The sequence below is a fragment of the Camelus ferus genome, chromosome 9 (genome assembly GCF_009834535.1).
Source record: "Camelus ferus isolate YT-003-E chromosome 9, BCGSAC_Cfer_1.0, whole genome shotgun sequence".
NCBI lineage: Eukaryota > Metazoa > Chordata > Mammalia > Artiodactyla > Camelidae > Camelus > Camelus ferus.
In genome coordinates this window covers 13,693,353-13,715,575 of record NC_045704.1, presented here as the reverse complement: position 1 = coordinate 13,715,575, position 22,223 = coordinate 13,693,353, and the positions used below count along the sequence as shown (strand labels likewise).

Genomic DNA, 22,223 nt, shown 5'->3' with positions numbered 1-22,223 from the left:
GGTCCCCACTCCTGACCCCTTCCCTCCTTCATCCAAACTGCATCCCTCAAATACACAAAGGAATCTGGCTTCCAAGGTGATGGGGGACAGGTTGAAGCCAGGAGGTGAGATGCAAAGACAGACCCAATCAGAGCAAAGAAAAGACAGATGGAGTCAGAATCAGTCAAGAGCCCAGGACAAATCGGGGAAAAAGAAATCGAAGCAAAAACCCATGGCAGAAAGAAATCATAGAGACAGGAAGGCTATGGGGAGACACAGACAAGGAGGAAAAAAGTAGAGACAGGGAGAAACTCAAAGAAATAGAAATAGAATCAGATGGGAAGAAAGGCTGAGAGAAAGACACAGATGGAGAGATGGGAAAACATAAAGACAGGTAGACGAGAACTGGGGTGAGTGAAACAGGGAGCTAAAGAAACAAAAAGAAATTTGAATGGAGAGATTCGGTCAGGGAGATGGGTGGTCACATGGAGAAACAGGTAAACTGAGGCACAGTCACGACGGGCAGGGAGATAGATCCTCTTGAACTATAAGTTGAGGCCACAGCAGAAGTCGGTGATGCCAGCACAAGACACAGAGCTGGGATCCGAGAAGCAGAGAGGCCAGGGACTCACTGCTACACGGCCGTTCTGCCCTTCTGAGCCTTGATGATCCCATCTGTCAAGTGGGGTTGTGAGGACGGCCGTGCCTCCTGGATGGCACCTGACCCCTGCATCCACCCCTCTTTGCCTCCTGAAACACACACGCACCCCGCGTTCCTCCAAAAAGTTGTTTTTGTCTTTTTTAAATAATGTGAAAATGCCACGCGAAGGTTTGAACCAGAGGCCCCTCCAGGGGCCGGTCCAGGGTGGGGAAGGAGAGACGCGAGATGGGGGGGGCCAGGTCCCCGAAGCCTGCGGCCCCTGTCTGGGGCTGGGGGTGGGTGAGGAGGGGCCTCCGCTGTGCAGAGGGGCTCCAGGCCCAAAAGAGTTCAGTTCAGTTCCGAGAAAGGCGGCTCTCCAGGGAGGGGCGAGGGGCTTCCTGCCTCATTTGGCACCGAGGGGGTCGGGGGGGTCAGGGGAGCCGTCCGGGGGGCTGGGGGGCGGGGGGCCTGGGCCTCCCGTTTGGCACATGGTGGGGGAGGGGGAGGGCCCAGCCTCAGGGGCCTCCCCGGAGGTGGTGTCTGTGGTGGTGGCAGTGGCTCCGTCGTCCACAGAGGATTCTACTCTCAACCCCTCTTCTTGGGGTGCAGGGGGGTCGGGTCTTCGGGGAATCAGTTCTCCACGGGGCCTGAGGATGGAGGGAATGGAGAGAGGAGTGGAATTACTGGATGGAAAGGCTTATGGCTTCTGGCTCACGGGAGTGAAAACAAAGCCCTCACCATGGCCCACAAGGCCCCACACAATGCTCTGGCCCTTTTCTGTCCTCATTTACTCCCTCTCCCAACTCACTGTGCTCCAGTCACACTGATCTTCCTTGACGGTCCTCCCTACGTTCCAAGCACAGTCCTACCCCAGGGCCTTTGGTATGCCCTTAGCCCTTTTCAGAGAACTCAGGCCTCTGTTGCCATGGCCCCTCCCTAGGGGCCTTCTCTGGCTCTTCTCAGTCAACCAGTAGTCACCCTCACCTCTCCCATTCCACCCCATCACTCTGTCTCATTGCACTATATTTATTTTCCTTCACGTTTCTCCCCTGGGACAATCTCAGTCAGCTTCCTGTCTGCTTGTCCCTCTGGAATGGAAGATCAGAGAGGACAGGACATTTGGTCACTGCTGCATCCCCAGCATCCAGCCCTGACCCTGCACAAAACGCCATGACCCTCCCATGACCCCTTTTCTCTTAGGGGAAGGAGAGCCCCCAACCCATTCCACAGATCCAGAAAACCAAGGCCTGTGCGGGGGAGGCTCTTGCCGAGGGCTACGCCCTGGGCGCCCTCCCTCTCCACCTTGCACTTGTCACCTAGGTGGGCTGGGTCAAGTCACTGTCCTCCCTCCTTGTCCCTGAGCCTCAGTTTCCCTCTCCTTAAATGGGGAGCATGCCCCTCGTGTCCTTTTCAAAGGAGCAGGGAACTCTGGGATACGGGGCATCACTTAGCACCCAGGGAACATGTGTGAAGTGGGCAGAGCCATGCTGAGCACAGGAGTCCAACGAAGAAAAGAGGCCCCCACACCACGGTCTCGGAAAACAGGCTCAGTAGCATCCCAGCCCAGCTGCAGTGGGGATTTGCAGTTTTACACCGTCCCTCTCCTCTCCTGGTGATTAAAGGTGAAGTCATCTCCGACTGCTGGCCCTGCCGGCCTCAGTCCTGACTCACCACTGGGCCAGCGTCCCCACTCCTTGGAACCCACCTTGCCCTGTCCTTAAGGAGGCTTCAGAGAAGAACTCTGGGACGAAGTGACATTTGGGGTAAAATCTGAGGATGTTGCCAAGTGAAGAGTCAGCCCTCAGCCTATGACTCTCTGCATGGACTCTCACCCTGGCCTCTTCCCCAACCTCCCTGCCTCCGTTGACCCTCACGTGGCCCCCAGAAGTCTTCTTATACCCAGCGCCGATGCTGCCCCTCCCCTGCTCACAATCCTCCCTCGGCTCTCCAGTGCTCCCAGGACAAAGCTCCGCCCCTCAGCCCACCGTCACGCCCTACATGGTCTGACCTGCTCTCTATCACTTTGTCCCCAGCCCCATCCGCCCCACTCTCCAAGTAACCCGCAGACACACCCACTTCCCTTCTGTTCCAGGAACTGGCCAAGCTCTCTCCTGCCTCAGGCCCTCGATGCAAGCTGTTCCATCTGCTAGCATGCTGTCCCCTTCCCCTTCACCTAGTTAACAACAACCAACCCTTCAAGTCCCTAGTTAAATGACACTTCCACCACCAAGGAGACAAAGCCCTTTCCTCTTGTCATCTGCTTTCTCAGTAACCATGACTTCGCAGTTACTCATTTACTGGGGGACTGTGGGGTCAGTGCCGTGGGTGGGGCAGAGTGGGACTCACTGATCTTGCCCAGTCCAGAAGCCCCAATGCCCAGCTCAGCCAATGCTCAATAAGCATCTATTTTTTTTTTTTTAGGTTTTTCTTTTAATGGAGGTACTGGGGAGTTGAACCCAGAACCTTGTGCATGCTAAGCATGCACTCTACCACTGAGCTGTACTGCAATAATCATCTATTTTATTAAGTGCAGTAACAGCTACCAGTTAGAGACCAGGCTCCTTGCTGCGTGCATGGAAAGGATTAAGCCATTTAATCCCCTTAAAGTCTTATGAATTAGATCCTGGTATCATCCCCATTCTAACAGAAACTGAGGAACAGAGAGGGAAAGCAATTTGCCCTAGGTCACACAGCCAAGAAGTGGCAGGGCCAGCACCTGGACTCAGGTACAATGTGGTTGTGGTTGGAGCAGGAATGGAACCTGCCCTGCAAAGGGCCAGTTAGCTCTGTCATCAAGGAACACCTCCACTTGCCTGGCCCAGTGCAAGCCCTGTGTCCAGGGGCGTTCTCCCCAGGTGGTAGTGAAGATTAGTGATACGGCATACATAAAACTGTACAAGAAAGGAAGCTGACAGATGTTGACTACTGGAGAGGGCCAGGCAGCCAGGGTTTACATCCAGGTTCCTCATTCTTCTCTGTGCCTCAGTTTTCTCTTCTGTGAAATGGGGGTGAGACTAGAATCCACCCCATGCGCTCATAGGCTTAAATGGGTTAAGATGCATCAGGCACATTCTAGGGTCTGTTACTGGTAGTAGCAGCACCATTGTTGTACCACTGTGGGGCTCCTTGGCCATGTCCGCTCTTCTCTGGTTCGGACTAACTCATTTTGAGCCCCTTGGTGTCCTCTCTCTCCCTGTCTGTCTCCGATCAACTGTGCCCCCAAAAGGAGCTGGGATCAGGAGTCTTAGCCCAGAGATGGGGCAAAGATGGGCAAGACTTGGAGGGTTGGGAAATTGAGTCTTGGAGCCCATCTGATGGACATCGCTTGGTCTGAGCTGGTTCCGGAGTTAGGTGGGGTTTCATTGGTGAGCTGGAACATTGACTGAGAGAAGGGGAAGGGAGAAACTGGGAGAGGCAGGGAAATTCAGAGATGGGGACAGAGAGATTGGCAGAGGTGAGGCAGGGCCGAGAGTCTGAAGCACGATACCTGCGGGTCGGGCGTCGGGGGCCCGGGCGGGGGGCCCCGGGGTCTCCAGCGCAGGCGAGACGGAGAAGCGGGAGAAGCACAGGGGGGGGCCTGGCGGGGGGAGGAGGGGGAAATCCTCCGCCCACTCGAAACTGCCTCCTAGGGTTGTGGGGTGAGGGGGAAAAGGAGAGGACGGGTCAGACCCTCAGTCACTTCTTCAGCCCCCCAACTTCACCTCCTGCCCTCCAACCCCGGCCCTCCACAAGCCACGCCTCTGTCAATAGACTCCGCCCCCAACGCTGCCCTGCCCCGCCCCTCACCAAAGCCGCTGTCGTTGTTGGGAAACCCATCTCCGGGGGTGGCGGGGTGGGGAGGCGTCGGGGGCGCTGGAGGCGTTGACTGGTCCGTGTCCCCCTCGGGGGGGCCCTGGACACTCAGCTCGTTGGTTGGCGTCTCCTGTGAAGGTGAGGGGGCGGCGAAATGTCACATCCCACTCACTGCATCCCAACAAGTAACAAACCCTGCTAATATTTCTGGGGCTTCAGGTATCCCAATTTACAATCGCTCTCTCTGGAGGTCCCCTAATCTGCCTTGGAAGCCTCAAGCCAGCTTTAACCCCACCCCGGCCTGAGGCGCCTCCCCCGACTATGGAGCACCGTCCACAGCTAAGCATTCTACGGAAGGAATTCTCTCCCTGCTCCTTAAGGCGCTGCCTCCACGGAAGCCCCTAACCCAGGACTATCTCCGGAAGCCCGACCTCTATGACATTTACCTATGTCTCAGATCTCGGCCGCAGGCGTTCAAGTGCGGGCCCCAGAACTACATGCTTCTATGGTCCTCAAAACCCCTACCCGATCCTGAGCACCTCCCAAACCTCCTGCAAGCCCCTAAGCCCCGCCCTCTGAAGTGGCCCCGCTTGAGCCGTCCAAGCCCCGCCCCTTTGTTTCAGAGGCCTAGGCTCCAGCTCGTGACCCTGTTCCCACTCGTCTTAGGAGCATGCCCCGCCCCAGGTTCACCTAGACATGGCCCCAGTCCACAAGCACCGCACTGCCCTCTGTTTTGCTCTTCAGCATTATCCTCCCAGGCTAGTTACTCTTAACACAATCCTCAATTCATCTCTCTAAGCCCCGCCCCAGTTCATTAGCTCGGTCCCATCCCTGAACCCACTCCTGCACTTATCAACACTACAAGCCGTATGTTTTAAACCCCACCTACAGCTTCTGCATCGCCTGCCCCTAGTGGGTAAGATCCGCTCCATCCTGAGTCGGCCCCTCAACCTCTACGTCGATAGAGCGCTGGTGGACAAATCCCGCCCCGAGATTCAGTATACTCTGCCTCCACCTACAGACCACGCCCCAATCCTCTCACTTTCTCCTTAGCCTCTCCTGGCTCCGCTCTGACTACTATATAGGTAGCCCGCTTTCCCTCCAGGCCCCTCCTCCAGGCCCCTCCTCAACCCTGCAGCACCCACCCTATCACAGACCTCTCGCCATCTTCACCCCTTGCTCCACTTCTGCCTCTGGGCTCGGGTCTTCCTCCCGGCTCCGCCCATCCAAGGCCCCGACCTCATACTCTGGGACTCATCCCGACCTCCAAGTCCCACCCTCTTCCGTCTCTCCCCAGACCCCGCCCCCACCTGAGGAGCGGCTTTCCTCCAGTGCCTGCCCCATTCCCAGGACCCGCCCTCACCCTGCAGACCCCGCCCCCAATCTAGGCGCGGTCTTCGTCCAGGCCCCGCCCCCAGGGTCCTGCGCACCCCTCCGTGGCCACGCACCTGGTCGAAGAGGTAGACGGTCACGTCCCCGTGGAAGGAGACCATCTTGCGCTTCCTCTCCAGCTCGCTGTCCTCGGGCTCGTCGGCCCCGCGCGGAGACTTGAGCAGCCCCCGCAATGGGCGGGCCGCGTCCGCGTCGGCGCTGCTCACCACGACCGGTACCGGGGCTGCCCGCGCTCTCCCGGGGCCCCGGGGCCCCGGCGCCGCCGCCGCCGCCGCCGCCGCCGCCGCCGCGCCCGCCGCCTCCTCGTCCTCCTCCTCCTCCTCGTCCTCGTCCTCGTCCTCCCCGTCCTCCTCCGCCGGCCCCGGCGACCCCGCCCCGCCGGCATCCCCGCCAGCCGCCCCGGCGTCCGCGCCCTCCCACGGGGGCCGCCGCGGGCCCGGCCCCGGGAACGGAGTGAGCGTGAGCGGCGGCAGCGCCAGCGAAAGCCGCGAGAGTTTGGCTGCGAGGGGGAGAGACGTGGTGAGCCCCAGTTCTTGGGGAAACTGAGGCATGCCCTCCCGCCTAGCTGTGTGTCCTTGAGTAATCTTAGACACAGTCTGGGCCTATTTCCATCCTTGTGAACCGCCAGTCTGCACTGGGGTTCTCCAAGCAGTGTGGGAGAGCTCTTCCCTCTACTCCAGTGCTTAACCCCATGGCTCCCCAGTACCCACAGCACAGAGCTCCAGCTTCTCCCATGGCCCACCAGGCCCGAGTGCCCTGGCTCTGCTGACCTCTCTGGGCTCTGTCCCTACCTCATCCTGGCTTGACCTCAAGCTGGTCACATGGGTCACATCCCCATTCCTCCCACCTCTGAGCCTTTGCACAGGCTGTTCCCTCTGCCTAGAACTTCCTTTTGTAACTCAAGTCCTATTCATCTTCCAGCTCTGTCTGGTCTTTCAAAGCCTTCAGAGATCTCCCAGGAGGTCAGGCCAGACCACCTGCTCTGCACCCCACAGCACCAAGCACTACTCTACTTCCGAGTAGATGATCTCAGTATAGAACTATAATTCTATGGCAACCTGATTAATGTTTGCCTTGCCATAGAACAGAGGCTGAGTCAGGCTCATTCTGGCTGCATCCCCAAGCCCCAAGCCCCCAAAGTACTCAGTCAATATTTGTGGGATTAATGAATGAATATTCCGGGCTATATGATGTTGACCAAGGTACTTTACATCTCTGGTCTATGACTGTCAGATAAAACTGGTGTGTCTAAGCATCTTCAGGCCTTTTCCCTGCCCTAAGACTCAGTGATCTCAGCCTGCTGGGAGGGAAGGACTTCAGGACTCTGGAAAAGGAAACCTCACTTCAAATTCCAAGCCTACCCTGCTCTCTTGCTGTGTGTCCCTGGGCAGACAGATCCACATCTCTGAGTCTCTGTTTCCTCACTGGTAAAAGGACAGGGGACACTCATTCCTCCATTACTCGGTAAGTGAACTGTGTGCCAGGCCCTGTTGGTGATGGTGGGGATGAGAGGAGGGGCAGGGCAGGGAGAAAGATGAATGTGGACAGGGTCTCTCTCCTCACCTCATTCACTCTACTCCAACTTCACTGACCTGCTATTCACTGAACATGCCAAATTAGTGCTCATCTCAGTGTCCTCTACCTGCAACATCCTTCTCCCAGATGTTCACCTGGCTCACTTCCTTCAAGTCTGCTCAAAAGTCATCTCCTCAATGAAGCCTCCCCTGACCACCCATCTCAAAGTGATGGGGGGGGACTTTATCAGGGGCTATGGACACCCAGAGGAAGGACAGGGTGACATCTTTTAGAAATCAGGAAGGATTCCCAGAGAAGGGGAAATTCGAGTGGAGTCATGAAGGATGAGTAGGAGTTCATCGGGTTAAAAAAAAAAAAAAAAGGTCGGTTGTTCTCAGCCTCTTCTCATCCAACAACACCAATACTCCTCTGAAGCATCTTAGCTGCTCATCCCCTGACATTTTCATGCTGCCTGGGGTCTTTCCTGACACAGCTGGTTGCAAACTCCCCACAATAATCTGGAGGAAATGGTAGTGTTCCAATACCATGGGCTTTGAGGAAGGAAGTTTCTCTCCTCAGTCCCCTTCCTGACCTTTCCCTCCTGAGCCTCACGCTCCTCTGGCAAATGGAGATGATACCAATTCCCTCAAGTGTGGTTGTGAAGTTGCCAAAATAAAACAGGGCCTGGCCATTTATAGCTTTCATACAGATATTTGAGGAAATCAGGCCTCAGGGTGATTCCGCTGGAACCACAGTCCCTATGTCTACATCTAAACAGGGGCCATTTATCTTTATTCTTCATTTATCTTCTCTTAAATTGTCCCCTCTCTATGACAAAAAAATTCCCGTATTCCTATCAAAACTCAGCTTCGAGAGGAGGGAGGTGGGTATAGTTCAATGGTAGAGTACATGCTTAGCATGCAGGAGGTCCTGGATTCAATCCCCAGTACCTCCATGAAAAATGATAATAATAACAAAGAACTATAAAATTATTTTAAAAAACAAAAACAAAAACAAAAACCACCTCGGTTTTGAGAAAAGACATTTCTACGGCTTTCAGGCTATCAGTACCATGGTGGGCAGGGTAAGATCTCAGGCCCCCTGTGTCCCAGTGTTGGGCAGTTCAGGGCCTGGCATATGGGAGGCCTGACACATTGCACAGATGTCCCAGCTTGTTGGAAAGTTGAAACCAGTGATCACACACTGGCAGCCTAGCCCACAGAGAGGCTTCGATTGAATTGGTTTCAACCAGGAAAACACCCAGAACTCTGGTTTCAGGGCAGGTAGTGGCAGATTTGGCAACATGCAGTGGGCATTCCTGACTGAAGCTGAGAAGTGGCTGCATTTCCTCCCCATCTCCCACCCCGCCCCTCCCAGTTCTCATTCATTCATTCATTCATTCATTCCCCCCTCTCATTCATTCTCTTGTACTGTCTGGCACCCATGGGCATCTGAGTTTGAGACCCTCCTCCACCATCTAAGTGAACTGTGGTAATAACAGCAGATGCTTACGAGTGCCAGGTGCTAAGCCAAAGGCTTTGGAAGTCCTAACTCATTTAACCCTCACAACAACCCTATTAGGTAGATGCTATCCTTTCAACCATTTTTGGCAGGTGGGAAACCAAGGCATAGAGAAGTATGGTCATTCGTCCCAAGTCACAGAGCTAGGAAGGGGATGAGCAAGGATCTGAGCCCAGGTGGTTCGGCTCCACAGTCTGCCCTAGTCACTGCCAGGCTAACCGGTCTGGTACCCGGGAGCCTGAGCTTCTCCACTGCATCTATGTCTTGGAAGGGACTGGACCTCAGCCCACAACCATGCTCCCCTGCTCCCAGCAGCCCACTTACCTTTGATCTGCTCGCTGTTCCCCTGAGGGGGTCCCAAGTCCAAGAACAGTCGTGGCATCTCGGGGCCCTTCCTCTCGGGCTTGGGGGGGTCCCCGTCTCCGCTGGGTGCCGTGTCTCCGGTGGCTCTGCTGTCTGGGACCCCGGGCTGTCCCTCGGGGGACACCTCCGGCCTGGCTCTCTGGGGCGCTGGCTCCGGTCTCCTCGGCTGTGCCTCCAGTGGCGGTGGAGGCAGCTGTGGCCTCATGCTGTCGACCCATCCGGCCTTTGCGTCCACGCCGCTTCCGAGGCCGCCGCCGGGGGCCATCCCCATGCCCACTGGGGCTCGGCCCCCACTCCCGAGGTCCAGCCTCCCAGCCCCTGGGGCTCTCGGTGCCCCCCCAGTCTCGGGGGCTCTCCTCTCCGTCCCGGGTTCCGGCACCCCGCTCCTGGGGGCTGGGCCAGTGGGGCCAGGGGCTGTCTCCCCGCCGTTCAGGGCCAAGGCCATGGCGCCGGGTGCCCGGGCTCTCTCCAGCGAGGTCTCTGGGGCTGGCTCCCCGGTCGTGGGGGCTGGACCCCCACTCTCGGGCATCTTCTCCCAGGGCCCTGGGGCTCTCCAAGGCCCAGTCTCTGGCAGCCTCTCCATGTTCCTGGGGAGTCTCAGGCCCCCATTCTCTGAACCCTTCTCCTCGATCTTTGGGGGTGTCAGGCCCCCATTCACCAGCACTCTCTCTTCTCTCTCTGGGGACCCCGGGTCCCCATTCTCCAGCATTTTCTCCTCCCTCCTTGGGGGTGGCAGCTCCCCATTCTCCAGCACTTTCTCCGGCACTGTCTCTTCTTTCTCTGGGGACCCCGGGCCCCCATTCTCCGCCACCTTCTCCTCTCTCTGTCCCCCGTTCTCCAGCACTGTCACCCCATTCACGGGGAGGCTCAGGCCCTCGTTCGGGCTTGGGGCTTTCTTCACGCTGTCCAGGACTGTGGGGTCCCTGCTGGGGCCCGGGGCTTTCTCTCGGTTCCCGGGGCCTCTCCCCGCCTTCCTGGGCCCCATCTCGCGGGCGGTTGCCCCCTTCTCCCCCAGGAGGTTCCTTGTCACGTCCTCCTGCAGGGACATCAGCAGCTGCTCGGTGCTCACTTGAACTACGAAGGTCGGCTTCTCCCGGGCCCCCAGGAGCGGGAGGGGACCCGGGTCTGGGGGTGGCCGGGGCGCTCCCGGGTCGGGGGGCTCGGGGGGAGCCCGTGGTCGAGGGACCCCTTCCTCCTCTGCTGGTCCCCCGCCTGGGAAGGCTCCCTCGGGGGAAAAAGGGGTCTCGGTCTCGTAGCCGCTGTCCCCCGGCTTGGGGCCCGGAGACGACAGGCCTGAGCCAGGACTGGCCACGGCCGAGGGGGGGTCGGGGGACACGGCCGGGTCGGCGGGGGCCCGGGGAGGTGGCGGCGGGGGGGGGGGAGCGGGAGGTGGCCCCCGCCCGGGGTACTGGGGCGCTGCTGCCCCCATGAGGGGGTCCAGAAACTCGGGGGGGGCCGAGGCGGGGGGGTTTAGGGGCAGGTCGGCCAGGGAACCCCGCTCTGCCCTCAAAGACGAGTCGTCCTCTGGGGGATGAGGGCAGCCAAGAGCAGGGTGGCCCCCCCAGCCAGCGACAGCGTCCCCCCGCTCCAGGGGCAGGCAGGAACAGGCCCCCTCGCGGCTGCACAGGGGACAGGGTAGGGGGCCCCGACGGCTGGGGCCACCCCCAAGGCTGCTGCTGTCTTCCCCCGGGGAGCTGCCTTCCTCTTCCTCCTCTTCTTCTTCGGCCCATGGGGCAGTCCCCCGCTCCCCCAGCACCTCGGCAGGGTCTCCTGCTAGGGTCTCCCCGGCACCCCGGCCCTCGGGGTCCCAGCCACTCAGGAGGAAGCTGCCGGATGCTGAGGACTGGGCCGGGAAGGGCCGGGCTGCAGGGAAGAGGGGGGAAGCCCAGGTCTCGGACACCAGCTGGGGGACCTCGGAGGGGGCTTGGGGGGCTTGGGGGGCAGGCACTCCTGGGTCCAAGGGGTCCCAGTCATTGGGGAAGAGGGGCTCTGGGGGGGAGCCATGCTCCTCGAGGCGGATGTAGTATTCGCTGCTCACAGAGGGGCTGCGGGCGCTGATGACCGGCAGCACACTGGGCGTGGACAGCGCCTCATAGAAAGGGTTGGAGGGGTTGGCATGGGGGGCTGGGGGAGCGGACGCCGGCTGCCAGGTGGGAGCTCCCCCGCCCCGACCGGCCCCCCTCCGCGCCTTCTCCCACAGGCACTCAAGGTTGAGGCCACGGCTACTCTCGGTGACCGTGAGCACGTCATCAGGGTCAGCCCCAGGGAAGCCATCCAGAAGGGGGAACGGCGAGGAGAGGGTCCCTGGGCGGGGGGCGCTGTGCTGCGGGGGCCAGGGCCAGGGGAAGGGACCATCTCGGGGTGGGGGTGGCGGTGGCGGGGGCCTTGGGGGCCGCTCAGAGAGCAGGTAGGTGAGCTGCAGTTGTAGATCAGAGGCCGAAGGGCGCTGGGCAGGTGGCCGCCAGCAGGACTGCAGGATGTCATACCTGGCGGAGAGGGAGGAGGCAAGAGTGAGGAAAGCAGAGTCCCAGCGGGGTAGAGGGGTCACTGGGGGCGGGCAGAGACCAGGAGAAAGTCTGGGGCTGAGACTCAGAGGAGGACCAAGACCCGGGGGCGGGCAGAAACTCAGGGAGGGGGAGACAGAGACCCAGAGAGGGGAACAGAGCCCCAGACAGACGGGGGACAGAGTCCTAGAAAAAAGACAGCAAGGCAAATGTGAGATGATGGTCGACATGGCCTTCCTGTTTGGGCTATGAGTTCTGGAATCACAGACAAGCAAGCAGCAAGGGTGTTCTACGGTTGGAGAAACTAGGTTAAAACACCAGCGCTGCCACCCCATACCTCAGTTTCCCCATTCCAAGTGGCAGATTCTGGCAGAAGGTGGGGACGTCCCAGCTCCACACTCGGGGTGGCAGCGAGTGGTGCGTGCAACTGTAGTGGGTGTGTGAAAAGAGCTGGGAGATTCTGGGAACATCCTGGGGTGGGAGGTGGAAGGTCAGGGGTCAGGCCCCATCCTCACCAGTAGTCCGCATAGGGCAGCTTGAGCCTTGGCCGGGCCAGCTTGACATGCTGCTGACGGACGACGAAGGCAAGGACCTCCTCGTCTGAGAGATGGCGGTAGGGCTGCGCCCCAAACTCAAACAGCTCCCATAGGGTCACCCCTAGGGACCTGTGGGGAGCAGAGGGCAGAAAGAGGTCAGAGGCCCACCCTGACTGATTTGGGGGCCGCCCCGCTGGGCCTCAGTTTTCCCCAAACGTAGAACTTGTGACCCTTCCGTCTTCCTTGCCCTCCTTGGCACCCCCACGGCCCGGGCCTCCTCACCAGATGTTGCTTTCACGGCTCTGGTCCACCACCATGAAGGTCCCGTGCAGCTCCCCGAGGAGCTCGGGCGCTGCCCAGCGCAGCGGGATCCACAGGCGCTCGGGGGTCAGGTAGTAGTCCTCCTGGGGGGCGGATCGGGGTGGGGTCAAGCGGGCCGGGGCACCCCTCGCCGTCCCCCTGCCCTGATGGAGGGCAGTCCCCACCTTGTAGTTGCTGTGGGCCAGCCCGTAGTCTCCGATGCGCACGGTGAGGTCGGAGGTCAGCAGGCAGTTGCGCAGGGCCAGGTCGCTGCGGGCGGGCGAGGTGGGTGAGGTAAGGGGCAGCCCGGCCCCCACGCCTAGACTCCGCCTACTTTCCGCACTCCTCCCCACCTCCCCTGATTCCTCCGCCCACTCCAGGCCTCCTCGTCTCGAGGCTACCCCTCCTCTACGGACTCCTCCGTCCCTGACTCCGCCCCTTCCTGGCTCCTCCCCCTCTCCGGACTCCTCCTCTTCTTCTGTGACCTCCCCCTCCTCCCCCCTCCCCCTCTCTCCTAACTACTCCCTCTCCTTTTCTGACCACGCCCCTCCCCCCGACCCTCCCAGGTTTCCCCACCTTTTGTGTCTCGCACTCAGGCCTCCCTCCTTCCTTGAGCCCCCTCCTCTGTAGCCTCACCTCCTACCCCGAGAGCCTCGCCTCCTTTCCCTAAGTAGTCCCTCCCCCTCGCCCGGACTCCTCCTATGGCTCCCGAGCTGCCACCTGTGCACGTAGTTGTGGGAGTGGAGATGTGCCAGCCCGCGGGCGATCTCCAGGCCCATCCTCTGCAGGGTCCGCAGGTCTCGAGGGGGCAGCTCAGGGGACAGGCCCTCGGGGGGCCGCTGGGCCCTGAGGTAGCGCTTCAGGTCCCCCTGGGAGAGAGGGCAGGGAGGGGTCAGCACCCCACCCCCTCCCAGGCACCCCTACATCCAGCCAATCCGGTACGAGATGGGGGCGTCCTTTGCACTCAATGGGCAGACCCTCCGGGCCTCAGTTTCCCCTGCTGCTTAGAAGCGCATAATAACAGACCGCCCGCAGATGCTAGTGCAGTGAGCCACCTGGGGAGCGAGTGCGCATCTACAGGAATGGTAGCGCCTGTCACAGGTGTCGCGATGATGATGATGTTATTGTCATAGATTCCTAGGAATTGCCCTCAGTCCTCACCCCGTCCAGCCACCTGCCCCTCGCCCTGCTCCCCCCTCCCCCCCCCAGACCCTCACCAGTTGACAGAACTCCATAATCAGCAGAAAGGGCAGTGTCTCCACGCAGACGCCCAGGCACTGGAGGACGTTGGGGTGCTGTAGGCTCCTGCAGGGGTCGGGGGTTGGCTGGGTCAGGAAACGGCCCCTTCCATCCCACGCCAGCCTCCCAGCAAGACCAGGCTGTTGCTTCAACCTCTTTGGTCTCAGTTCCTGCACTTGAGATTCTTCCCCCCTCCCCCCTCCTACCTTCCCCACATCCCCATCTCAGGGCGCCCCACTGTCTCCCAGTTTCCGGGCCAGACCCCCGGGGACCTCCCTGAGCCTCCTTCTGGCTCACCATTCCCTCAGTCTTTCTTTCTGCCCCTTGACTCTTTCCCCTTCCCCCGGCTTCTCCACAGCCCCGGCTTAAGCCTCCTCCTCACCTCCTGAACTCTCTTCTCAGCCTCCTCCCAGCCTCACTGCCTCCAGTCTCTCCCTTTCAATCTGTCCCTGACCTGCTGTCCACCTGTTCACAACCCTTCATGGCTCCCCAGTGCCCTGGGACAGAGCCTGGCTCATTCCTTGTTCTTTCTTGCTCCTCCGGCTGGCCTCACTGCCTTCCCCAGCGTCACTCTCCACACCCGTGTACATCTCCCCAGACTCACAGGTGCCTGTGTGGGCTCCAGGCCTTTGCATGTACACGTCTTTCTGTGGAGAACACTCTCCTCTCATCCAAGTCCTACTCATCCCTCAGGCCTCAGTTTCAACATCATTTCCTCAAGAAATGTCACTGCCCCCTGACCCCAACACTGGATGATGCCGGTCCTTTATCCTCAAACTCTGGGCAAGGGTCAGACTTGGGGGTTTGAATCCTTGAAAGCCTTTCCCAGGTGTGTAACCTCGCAGAAGTCATTTCACCTCTCCCTGCCTCAGTTTTCCATAACATGGGGACCGTCACTGTAACTCCCTCATACAGTTGTGGGGAAGAACTGAAGGGCATCAGAGAAAAGAGCTGGCACACAGTGGAAGCTCCTCGCTACTACTGCTGTTTTATTTGAGCGTTGTAACATATTGTTTGATTTTCTTAGTGCCCTGCATTTCAACTGCATTCTCCTGCCTCGCCGCCTTTGCACCTTCTGTTCCCTTTGCCTGGAACACGCTTCTCACAATGCTTTGCGTGACTGAGTCCTCCCAGTCAGCCCCGCCTCCCCCACAACCCGGCCGAAGCTTCCCCTTTCTCTTATCACATTCTGCCTTATTTCCTCAAGGCACTTGCCAGCCTCTGATATTTTCTTGTTAGAGTTTATTTCTTCAACTGCTTACGTATTGTGTATCCCCTCCACTAGGTGGTGAGTCCTACTAGGACAAGGATTTGGGGCTTTGGGTTCCTGTGGCCATGTCCCCAGTGCCTAGACTAGTAGGTGCTCGGCAAAAATCTGCGGAGTGAAGGATTTTACCCTGATACGGGGCCCCGGGGACTGTGGGAAGATTAAAATATTTGGGGCTTGCAGCCCAGAGCCTGGCTTAGGGTAGGTATGCCAGAAATTATTGTTCCACTGGGGCTGGGGGGGGTAGGGGGGGAGGCCGGGGCCCCTTGTGTGTTTTGGGGGCCAGTGTTCAGGACCCAGCTACCCATCGCCTGTGTTTCAACGTTCTCCACCTGGGGGAACAGCGCCTCCTGCTCTTGCCTGGTAGAAGACTCATGAGACAAAGTGTTCCTAAAGCCCTGGGCATGTGCTGGGGCTTGAAAAATGGCTGGAGTTCACGACATGGGCAGGACTTAGGATGGCAGATGCAGAGGGAAGCTTGGATCCACTGTGCACCTACTAATCTGAGCCAAGGCTGGCCACTTTGTTAGCAAGTCCCCCTAACAACCCAGCTAGGCAGGATGATGTTTCCCATTTGATCCAGAGGCAAATGGAGGCTCAGAGACATGAAGTCACTTGCCTGGGTTCACACAGCAGAGTTGGGATTTGCTCTCAGGTCTCTGGCTCACTTACCAAACATCTACCAAGGGCTGATTTGTGCCTGGGTGACAAGATGGGCCCCGAGCTGCCAGTATAGTCCTGCCCTCTCCAACTGAACTTTCTGTGAAGGTGGGAATGTTCTAGATCTGGGCGGTCTAACATGGGAGCCGCTGGCCATATATGGTCACTGAGCTCTTGAAAGGTGGCAAGGATAGCTGAGGAAAGACATTTGTAACTTGATTTCACAGTATTTAAGATAAATTTAAATAGCCATAAGTGGCTAGTGGTTGCCAGCACAGGTCTAGAGAGAGACAGGCCAGTAAGCAGGTAAACAGGTGACATCATGACAAATAGGATACATGGGACAAAGAAATCACACAAGTTGACGTGATGGAGCATCCCTGGGCCCTCCTTAGGTGGGAGTGTGTGTGTGTGTGCGCGTAAGGGAAGGCCTTTCTGAGCTGACACTCAAGGAGGGGAAGGGACCCGACCCTCCGAAGCTGGGGGGTGGGTGAGCAGGAGTGATACTCTAGATGGATGGGACAGCAGGGACAGAGGTCCTGAGGCAGGAAAGAGGCTGATATGTGAGAGGGTCAGTGAGAAGACCAGGGTGGCTGGGGCAAGGGGGTCAGTGGCAGGAGAGAGAAGTGGGACTTTGTCCTGTGGGCCACAGGAAGCCCTGGGAGGTTTTAGAGGAAGGGGCTGATAATGTCTTGGGGAAAACTCACTCTGACAACCATCTGCTAAGAAGTCCCTGTGTACACACCCTTCCCATGACAGAGCACTCACTAACCCTCAGGGCATTGATGCAGCAATTTTTTACGTAGTCCTTGTCTAGAAGCCCTTAGAGTGGAGGGGGGACCAGGCATTGGAGGGACAGGGTCCTGCCTTCCTGGACCTCCCAGTCCAATGAGGGCAGGGGTTGGGGGACAAAAAATCCCTCAGTGGCCATGCTGGGCAACCACTCGGGGCCCTGGTCTGTGATTCTGATTCTACCTTTGCTCACCCACAAGCAGAGGCCTGAGGAGGAAACCACTGCGATGTACCCAGTGCCTGACACAGGACCCTCGTGCATCCTCTCAGCTCCCCTCTATATGAGGATGCTATGACTTCCTGGACTCACTTTCCAGATGAAGATACTGAGGTTCAGAGTGGAGAAGGGCAGGCCTCTGGCTCTTTCCCCTCACCTTCATCACACTGCCTTCATATCCCTGACTCTGACTCCAGGAAGAACCCGAGTGTCAGGGAGAGAGATCTTTTGGACTGATAGCACAGCCAGGAAGAGGAAGATTTAGGATTCGAACCCAGGTTTCGCCCCACACTGTACTCCTCCCACTTGCAAATGTTACCTCCATGAGGTACAAGATATCTGGGGCTTCAGGGCCCAGGTTTCACCAAGAAGTCCCTATACCTGTATGGCTGTGCTTCCGAGATGAACTTGCGCTGCTCCAGGGGCCCCGCACTGGCTCGGAGCTCCTTCACCACCACCTGGGCTGGGGTGTAGTCGGAGAAAATTTCTCCCAGGATCACCTGATCAAGGGGGATCCAGGAATCAGTGCCTGCGTTCTCCCCAGCCCCGTCCCAGGGACCACCTCCATCCCACCGTCAGGCTCCCAACTTCCCCCTCCTTCCCAGACTCTCCTTTCATATCCCACCACCCTCGTTCCCCACCAGATGCAGGGTGAGAGACTCACAGGCCCAGAGTCCGATGGACGCAGGGACGGGTGGAAGGATGGACAGACGGACGCGTGGAGAGCCGGATGGCGAGGCGGAGTGGTCAATGGAGTGAGAAGGGAGGAGCTGACCGACAGATGTGGGGGGATGGGGTGGGTGGGCGCCAGTGAGAGGTGGACAGAGGGGAGGGTGATGGGTGGGCTGAGGGGGCAGGAGAAGGAGGCAGGGGACAGATGAGAAGTGGTGGGGATGGGGGATGGACACAGAAGCATTGCCCTGGATTGTATGGACACCCCACCTCCCACCCCAAACCCCACTCACCTTCCCAAACCAGCCACTCCCAATCTCTTGTAGGTAGCTGAGGTGCTGGCGGCTAAGGCCCAGGGGGGTGGTCATGTCTAGGGGTGGGGGAGCAGAAGGGGGAAGCCCCTGAGCCTCTCTCCCCTCCCAAGTGCCTCCAACACCCCTCAACTCAGTGGAGACGGGAGTCAAAGCAGACACCAATCTCTTTTCATTGGCTGCCCCCAACATTCCACGATAGGATCTCAGTCTCCTTACTGGCTGCCCACAAAGTTCTACTGTCCAATCTGGTCCTTCCCTTTGGCGTCCCAAGATCCTATGACATGACTTCAGCCTGCTGCTGGCTGCCTCTTAGACCAAGATCTAGGCTGACCTCGCTACTGATTGCCCCACAAGAATCCCTAAATCTGGTTTTGGATTAAGCAATGGGTCCCACCAAGATGATCTCTGACTTCCTATAGGATGCCAAGGGCTCCTAGCCCTGCCTTTCCCCTTGGCTGCCCGGGGCCTCTGCTCCCTGTTCCCTGAGGGAAGACTCTCAGGGCCCTCCGCCCCATCCTGTGGGACCATGGGCTCCCGGTCAGGGTGTGGGGCAGTACCTGAGTGTGATGGCTGCGGGGCAGGCATCGGCAGGGAGACCTCCGCCAGCGGGAGAATGTAGACGTCAGGCAGTGACTGTGAGGAGGAGGTCTCCTCGGCCGGGGGAGTATACTCCCCGGAGCAATCCTCCCCTTCGGGGTTCTCAAACTCCTGGGGCCGGGAGGGGGGAGGGGAGGGAGACCACAGGGCTGAGACACGCCATTGTCCTTCCCATCAGTGTGTATCCCCATCTTTCTCACACTGTCCCCCAGTCCCAGCCCAGTTTCTATCCCAGGGTTCTGGATGTTGCTGTAGCTTCAGGCCTGAAGGGCTCTCAGACTCGCTGCCCTGCTCCCCCTCCTACCACCTGGGCTGAGGGAAAGGCCTCACTGGTGTCTCCCTCCCCACCTTGATCCCCCTCATACACCTCACCTTGAAGCCGACATCGCCCCGTTTGCAGCACAGACAGGTGAGGAGGAGGAAGATGAAGGCCAGCAGGCCTGAACAGGAAATGAGGACCACCGCGTAGGGAGGAGCCAGAGGGGCCCGGCCCAGGGCAAATCCATCTGTGGGCACAGGGCTGGGCTGCGGTCCCGGCTTCAAGCCTCTGGTCCCCCGACTCCATGCCCCTCCCGGCCCAGCTAGGCTTAACTACAACCCCCATGATGCTCTGCAACCAGGGGCCCCCTTGGCAGAGGAGCCGGGTGGCCTAGGGCATTGTGGGAGTTGTAGTTCGGGGCCTTCTCAAGTGGTTGGGTTGGGGGTGGGGTCCCACCTCTAGCCCCAAGCTGGAACCCCCCCCCCAACTCGCCATCACCTCACTCCCAGGCTTGGATGAATTCCAGTGAGGACTGAGGGAAGGAGGAGTAATAGTGGAGCGTGGAGCTCTCAGAATTTAAAATACGCTCCCACAACAGCCTTCTTTCCCCCTATTTGGGGAAGAGGATGAGCCCCCAGCTGCAGGCTGGGAGAAGATTCTTGCCCCGTGCTGGAACCTCCTAGTTAAGGGGGTTGAGGCCTGTCTCTTTAGGGACGCTGGGAGCACACACACGTCCTCTGTCCCCAGCCCAAGCCTCCAGAAGGAAACTCCGCAAGCCTTGAGTCTCCCCCAAAGCTAGAGACAGCCTCCTCTGCTATGTGCCCCTTAGAAATAGTATTCCTCCCCTCTGCTCCCAATTTTCCCAGAGGCCCTGTCCTTCCCCGGGTCCCTGCACACACCTGCAAACACTCATGCGTGTGCACACACATGTTGCCCAAACGGACCCCCTCCCCACCCAGCCCCCAGCCTTCCTCCCACAGGCCCTGCTGACAGAGACACAGTCTCCGCGGCTCCCCAGGCCCCATCTCGGCTGCGGGAAGACGCCACACAGGTGATGGAGCCGGAGCCCCGCAGACAGACCCCTGGGCAGGCCAGGGTTGGGGTGGGGGAGGCCGCTGGACTGCCGGATGGCCGGACAGACTCACCAGGGTGGGCCGGGGACGCCAGGCAGCTGGAGGCGGAGACGGCCGCGAGGAGGATGAGGGCGCCGGGGGCAGGCATCTTGTCGAGGATGGAAGGGAGGTGGAGATGGTGGCGGCTGGGGAGGAGGGGGGGGCGGGCCCTCAGCCCCCAGCCATGGGGACCCGCGCGACCCTGACCTCCCCCCGGCCCAGGAGAGGGGCAGGAGACTCAGGACAGGGGGAGGGAGGGGCTGCTTACTGGCTCAGGTACCCCCCTCCCCCTCTTTGAAGGGACAGACAGATGAAGGGATGGAGAGGCGGACAGAGGAGAGGAGCTGGGGAGCCGGGGTTGCTGGGGTGGGGGGGGAGAGGGTAGGATTTGGGGGGGGGAGAATGAGGGCCCCGCCCCCGAGGGCAGCCAGGATTGGGGGAGCAGAGAGCCTGTCAGAGGAAGGGTGGGAGGAGGGAGGATGGAGCGTCGTCATGGCAACTGGCTCCCCAGTAGCATTGGCTTCCAGGAGGGAGGGGAGGGGGAGGGACAGACAGGGACCAGCAGACCCTTGTGTTGGGGGGGCACAGGGCCCACAGTGCCTGGCCCGGACATTGCTGTGACTTGCCACCAGCATGGACACGTGTGCTTCACGCCAAGATACAGATGTCAGGCAGGCATATGCAGCCCACACATGGCTGACACACGTCGCAGAGACCCTCACAGACAAGCACATCACATACAAAGGTGGACAGCTATCGGCAGACGGGGACACGTACACGTCACACACAAAGACGCAGGGATGATGGGCTGCACTAAGAACGCAGAGGCAGGCCAGCCCCCGGCACAGATGCACCCGGCCACGCAGGAACGTCAATGCATCACAAAGACCCACACATGCCACAGACAAAGTAAAGCCCCAAATCCACAGACACGCACGCCACAGACAAAGATCCATGCAGACACCACGGTGACATCCCAAGGCACACAGTCACCAACAGAGACATTCCACAGACAAATGAGCAACAAAGAAGACCCACAGACACACACAACACATACACAGATAAACACAGACACGCACATCACACAAGTACACAGACATCATTTGCATGAGACACATAACGTATACTAACTTAGACACAAGTATCATAGGCACAAATATACACAGACACACAGCAGATACACGGAGGGACATGCACATCACATACACAAATACACACAAACACATACAATATACATCTATATATTTACAAATATATAAAAAATACACACATCTCTCACCCAAACACACATTTCACCAACATGAATACACAGAGACACGTCACATACACAGGTACACATGTACAAAAACAGGTCATACATCAATATAGACACACAATACATTCAAAGAATATACAAAGTTACACAAATCACATACAAAAATGCACATAAAATTACTGATACATGCATGTCACACACATCTATGCAGTCACACATACATACAGAAACACACGCAACATAGGCACACACATTGAACACACAGATACACAAAGACACATCGCATACCTAAACACTCGTGGACACATACACGACAGATGTACACACATTTCACACGAAGTTACAAGGACACATTACCCCACCGTAGTCACATATCAGATGCACAAATACAGGCATACAGGACACATACAAAGATACACACAGACACATGCATCACAGATACCCACAATTCCAATGAGGTTACACAGCCATTACACAACCAAAGGCACCTGATTCTTACAAAAGATAACATGGTCATTGTTTATTTAATTTATTTATTCTTTTGAGCTTTTACTCCGCGCAAGGCATTGTCCTCAGCGCTTTACACATACTACTTTTAAATCCTTACAACTGCCTTCTGAGACAGCTTCTTTTCATCATTCCCATCGTACAGATGAGGAAATTGAGGCACAGCGAGGTGCAGACATCTGCCCCAAGGCACACAGCCGGGAAGTGGCCAAGGGGGTACTGAGCTCGGTCTGTCAGGGACACAGACAAAACAGACAAGGACGCACACATCACGTGCCAGGCCGCCGCCGTCTCGGGGTCGCCCTCCCCCTCCCACCCCCGCACGGCACCCGGAGCTGCAGACACACCGGAAGCACGGACTCCCACCCTACGCGGACGTCTCCGTGGTCCGTGAGCCCCTGCGATGCGTCCCTCCCGGGTGAGGCTGGGCCGGAGCTGCGCATCCCAGGCGCAGCCTCACAACACACCGCGGAGGCGACCCAGACAACCCTTCCAAGCACAGCCCACACCGCTCCCGCCCCTGGCCCCCAGCGTGGGCCCAGGATCCCCTGGGTCCAAATCGCGCAGCCAGCACACTGGTACAGGCGACCCCATTGGAGGGGGAGGGGGAGGTGGGGGAGGAGAAGGAAGCTGTCTCTGAGGGGGGGCTCGTTCGAGAAACTGAGGCAGGTTCATCACGCCAGGAGGGGTGGGAGGAAAGGTGTGCCGGGACCATGGCTGCAGGGTAGGTTGACCATATATATATAGGTAGAGAGAACGGAACTGGGGGCTGGGGGTGGTGAGGAAAGGT

At 58.6% G+C, this 22,223-nt stretch overlaps 1 protein-coding gene across 2 annotated transcripts; it reads right to left on the bottom strand.

Moving 5' to 3' along the window:
* Positions 1–752: 752 nt before the first annotated feature.
* Positions 753–21,817, bottom strand: LMTK3 (lemur tyrosine kinase 3). 2 transcript variants are annotated; one of them, XM_032485643.1, is made up of 16 exons: positions 21,781–21,817; positions 19,705–19,817; positions 18,673–18,806; positions 18,261–18,411; positions 17,683–17,759; positions 17,099–17,217; positions 13,760–13,847; positions 13,263–13,411; positions 12,728–12,812; positions 12,525–12,646; positions 12,222–12,371; positions 9,164–11,688; positions 5,860–6,302; positions 4,406–4,541; positions 4,107–4,244; positions 753–1,266 (listed from the first exon to the last, which is right to left on the bottom strand). In XM_032485643.1, exons 2-16 carry the CDS (start codon positions 19,778–19,780, stop codon positions 1,250–1,252), a joined length of 4,410 nt encoding a protein of 1,469 aa, XP_032341534.1. In that variant the 5' UTR covers positions 19,781–19,817; positions 21,781–21,817; the 3' UTR covers positions 753–1,249. The 2 variants fall into 2 exon arrangements, with proteins under 2 accessions (XP_032341534.1, XP_032341533.1); XM_032485642.1 differs by lacking the exon at positions 21,781–21,817 and having other exon boundaries at positions 19,705–20,023.
* Positions 21,818–22,223: the final 406 nt, after the last annotated feature.